At 39.4% G+C, this 4,860-nt stretch overlaps 1 protein-coding gene across 1 annotated transcript; it reads right to left on the reverse strand.

Annotated features, from left to right (window-relative positions):
• Positions 1-931: 931 nt before the first annotated feature.
• On the reverse strand, positions 932-4,280 carry LOC139575247 (arrestin domain-containing protein 3-like). The gene is made up of 6 exons (XM_071400215.1): positions 4,028-4,280; positions 2,196-2,256; positions 1,904-2,051; positions 1,689-1,776; positions 1,272-1,528; positions 932-1,056 (listed from the first exon to the last, which is right to left on the reverse strand). The coding sequence occupies exons 1-6, from the start codon at positions 4,278-4,280 to the stop codon at positions 940-942; spliced, it is 924 nt and encodes a 307-aa protein (XP_071256316.1). The 3' UTR covers positions 932-939.
• Positions 4,281-4,860: the final 580 nt, after the last annotated feature.

The following is a 4,860-nucleotide window of genomic DNA, read 5'->3' on the forward strand; positions in this document are numbered from 1 at the left end:
TCAGTTCTTGACACACTCAAACCGGTGCGCCTGGCACCTATTACCATACCCCGTTTAAAGGAACTTAAATATTTTTTTCTTACCCATTCACCATCTGAATGGCAGACATACACAGTCTCAATTGTCTCAAAGCTTAAAAAATCCTTCTTTAACCTGATCCGCTCTTTCATCTACACTGATTGAAGTGGATTTAACATCAATAAGGGATCATAGCTTTCAACTGAATTTACATGGTCAGTCAGTGTCACGGAAAGATCAGGTGTTCCTAATGTTTTGTACACTCAGTGTACATTTGTAAACAGCCATCCACAACAACCACAATCCATAAGGAGCAAATTACTAAATGAGAGAGCAGCGGTGTGATTCACATCATTGTGCTATGTAGATATCAATAATAAGTTATATCTGTATCGCCCGTAGGCTACACCACTGCTGTCGTCCTTACCTCCAAGCGTTTATTCAAATTGTAATCTTTGCATGCCGACAGCAGTCGCGCCATTTTAGTATTTTTGTGTTTTTTTAGGATCCCAATTAGCTACAGCCCAAGTTGCAGCTGCTACTCCTGGGTGCCATTGGAAGACATAGCTTGGACTGTAGCCTACAAAACCCTATTCCTGTTCTTTTGTAAACTTTTCGCAAACATTTGTTTCTGAATTTAAAACGTTTCTGAATTTCTGAATTTAAAATTAATCCTAGAAGTAATCATCTAGTTTTTTGTTGTTGTTCTGTATTTTTATTCTGATTACAATATTTTAGCTGGTAATTGATTACAGTTATATTTTTCTGGAATCAGTTACATGTAACAGATTACATGTAATCCGTTACTCCCCACCCCTGCTCATAGATTATGCATGTATGAACTACACATTGACACATCCAGCCCAAAATCTGAGGTTTAAAAAATACTTAGTAATCGCCAAAGTTCTAGAGCATGAGAACTCATTTAGACCAGCTGTATTCCTGCTGCCGTTCCTCAGCTGCTATTGATTTATCCAGGAGGATAACCAGGGGAAGTGTAACCTCTGGGTCTTTGGCCATTGGGACGTCAAGAGTGACCTACAAATACAGAAAATATATGGACGTACACTTAGTTGCCCAAATGTTAAATTACAGTAAAGTTTTCACATACGAAGTGACTGCATTACACATATTTTATTTGTGGTTTTTTTATGAATTGAAAACTCTCTTTCCTCTCCTACTCTACATCCCTGTATTCATAATTTAGCTGGTCTTGTGTGTTCATTATATGTGTGTATTTCATCATAATATACCTTCAGTCTGTACTCTAACTTCAGTATGGAGCAGTCTAGGAGGGAGACAGGGAGTTGTGGAGGGATAGTCAGCACTTTGGTCACAGTCTGTCTTGTAGAAGCCGTAACAGGATCTCCTCTCTCTTTAATGATGTCATTGGTGTAGACTTTCCTTTTATGCTTGGCGAAGAAGCTTTGCTCTTCATATAGGTAGAAGTTGGGGGTTACTGTGCGTGTAGAGTTGTTGTGTATCTCAACAAGGATTTGTATTGCTTCACCTTACAGGGAACACAAGGAAAGGAACTTAATTTACTGATCTCTGTTATATTTTATACAACCCCCCTGTACCTTATTGAATGGATATAGATTTAATATTAAAATGACCATCATCCCGGATCACTGTTAGGCAAGCTGAAGTAGCTTTGGTTGCAGACTGACCTGATAGATACCCCATTGTCTCAATATGAATATCCATAGAGATATTTCCAGAGGCAAAGAATAGAATCTTGGAACCATACTGGGGCTCCTACAAAACAAGAGATAAAAAGTAAACTGTTGATATGCGTTCTGTTGCCATGGTAATTTTGGCTGTAAATAGTAAAAAAGCAGATGAAGTTCAAGAAGCAGGATAATGGATAATAAGAACACTTTACCCTCAGTCCAGGAATGATCATATTAGTCTTTGACAGATACGTGAACTCTGTCTTGGCTCTGTCTATCAACCAAAGCGTCCTGATCAACTTGGCCTTCAAATAGTAGGAGATTTTGCCCCATTTCCCCATGTAAGATGAAGGCATTTCTCTGAGAGGAAATATGAAAAAAAGAAAACTCATTATCATCTATCTGTGGAAACCTCTAGAAGGCCTTTTTACAAAACAAAATCTGTGATTGTTTCCTCCAATGAAAAAAATAAACCCACAAATATGTGATGGATGGAACACTTACTTGGCTGGAATCTGGAAGGTGAAAGGGTACACATGTCTCCCAGGAGAAATGATTTCAGAGCCTGAAAAAGGGGAGGTGAGACCCAACACAAATCATTTTCAAATGGGCAATGTAAATTCAGATTCTGCTTAATACAAAGTCATATTAGGCATATGCAGTACCAGTCAAAAGTTTGGACACACCTACTCATTCAAGGGTTTTTCTTCTTTTTTTTTTTTTTTACTATTTCCTACATTGTATAATAATAGTGAAGACATCAACACTATGAAATAACACATATGGAATCATGTAGTAACCAAAAAAGTGTTAAACAAATCACCCTTTGACTTGATGACAGCTTTGCACACCCTTGGCATTCTCTCAACCAGTTTTACATGGAATGCTTTTCCAGCAGTCTTGAAGGAGTTCCCACATATGCTTAGCACTTGTTGGCTGCTTTTTCTTCACTCTTCACTCGTCCAAATCATCCCAAACCATCTCAATTGGGTTGAGGTCGGGTGATTGTGGAGGCCAGCTCATCTGATATAGTACTCCATCACTCTCCTTCTTGATCAAATAGCCCTTACACAGCATGGACGTGTGTTGGGTCATTGTCCAGTTTAAAAACAAATGACAGTCCCACTCAGCGCAAATCAGATGGGATGGAGTATCGCTGCAGAATGCTGAGGAGCCATGTTGGTTAAGTGTGCCTTGACTTCTAAATCACAGACATTGTCACCAGCATAGCACCCCCACACCATCACACCTCCTCCTCCATGCTTCACAGTGGAAACGACACATGTAGAGATCATCCATTCACCTACTCTGCATCTCACAAAGACATGTCGGTTGGAACCAAAAATCTCAAATTTGGACTCATCAGACCAAAGGACAGATTTCCACCGGTCTAATGTCAATTGCTCGTGTTTCCTGGCAAGTCTCTTCTTCTTATTGGTGTCCTTTAGTAGTGGTTTCTTTGCAGCAATTCGACCATGAAGGCCTGATTCTCCTCTGAACAGTTGATGTTGAGATGTGTCTGTTACTCGAACTCTGTGAAGCATTTATTTGGGCTGCAATTTCTGAGGCTGGTAACTCTGCAGCAGAGGTATCTCTGGGTCTTCCTTTCCAGTGGCGGTCCTGATGAGAGCCAGTTCCATCATTGCGCTTGATGGTTTTTGCGACTGCACTTGAAGAAACTTTAAAAGTTCTTTAAATGTTCTGTATTGACTGACCTTCATGTCTTAAAGTAATGATGGGCTGTTGTTTCTCTTTGCTTATTTGAGCTGTTCTTGCCATAATATGGACTTTGTCTTTTACCAAATAGGGCGTTATTCTGTATACCACCCCTACCTTATCACAACACAACTGATTGAGAAGGAAAGAAATTCCACAAATTAACTTTTAACAAGGCACACCTGTTAATTGAAATGCATTCCAGGTGACTACCTCATGAAGCTGGTTGAGAGAATGCAAAGAGAGTGCAAAGCTGTCATCAAGGCAAAGGGTGGCTACTTTGAAGAATCTCAAATATAAAATATATTTTGATTTGTTTAACACTTTTTTGGTTACTATATAATTCCATACGTGTTATTTCATAGTTTTGATGTCTTCACTGTTATTCTACAATGTAGAAAATAGTAAAAATAAAGAAAAACCCTTGAATGAGAAGAGGTGTCTAAACTTTTGACTGATACTGTATGTAACCTAACCCTACAGTATTCTCAACAATGGTTCTGGAATACCATTGCGTCACCAATAATTATTATTGTGAGTTAGGCTATTAAATGTATGAAGCATTAATCCTAACCATTCTTAATTGTTGCAGAAACACAGAAAGCTGAAGTGTTACATACCATCCCCCTTCCCTTCCTGCAACAATATTTGAATACTGAAGTATTTCTTCTTGCCACTGTAGGCCACAGGGTTTTCACCCTCATTTTCAGTCCATTTCACCTCAGCTTTCCCTTTTGCCTTGATAAAAAGAGACTGGAGAGAGGTCTCCTTGGATGCTTCCAAAGTGACCCGCCCAGTGATAGTATCCCCAGCTGAAAAAGTGCCATGTTCATTAATCGTGTTGTAGTCAACTGAGAAGTGTTTTACTGCCATTGTGACTGAGTTGGTGAACTAAGCAGTCACAAGGGGCATGCACGACTCTAATGTATGATTCATGAAGCTAGACAGTGTCAGTATTCCACACAGTGTAACAGGAGATGTTACCTAGAAGCATGGAGGATGAGGACCAGAGCAGACCCTTTGAGTTCACTGTGTTATTACCCCCGGGCTAAAAGTAAAGTGTGCTCTTTACTATGAGCAAGGATACCAACTAGTTTGGCACCTCATTATCTAGCGGTCATTATGGAAGTAGGCTACTTTATCTGTTTCGCTGGTCATGGCTCTTCAGCCTACAAGTGGCTATGTCACAGTCACATGGGTAACTGCCGTCACCTATGTTACAAATAATACATAATATATCTTGAGCCATATAATATAAATGTGTATAGGCTACATGCTTTTTGTACTCCCTTAATCCTTTATTACCATGTAAAATACCTAACAGTGATGTTAGGTATTTGGCTTGGGGTTATATTTAAATGGCTAGACAACAATAACATAATCACTCAATTGTAACGGCTGTCCTCCTCCTCATCTGAGGAGGAGTAGTAACAAGGATTGGAGGACCAATGCG

This window comes from Salvelinus alpinus, chromosome 5 (genome assembly GCF_045679555.1).
Source record: "Salvelinus alpinus chromosome 5, SLU_Salpinus.1, whole genome shotgun sequence".
NCBI lineage: Eukaryota > Metazoa > Chordata > Actinopteri > Salmoniformes > Salmonidae > Salvelinus > Salvelinus alpinus.

Coding starts and splice junctions, on each gene's coding strand:
- LOC139575247 (XM_071400215.1), bottom strand. CDS start 4,280: ATGGCAGTAAAACACTTCTCAGTTGACTACAACACGATTAATGAACAT. Junction 2,257..4,027: donor GCAGGAAGGGAAGGGGGATG/GTATGTAACACT, acceptor CCCCTTTTTCAG/GCTCTGAAATCATTTCTCCT. Junction 1,057..1,271: donor AGTTAGAGTACAGACTGAAG/GTATATTATGAT, acceptor CTGTATTTGTAG/GTCACTCTTGACGTCCCAAT.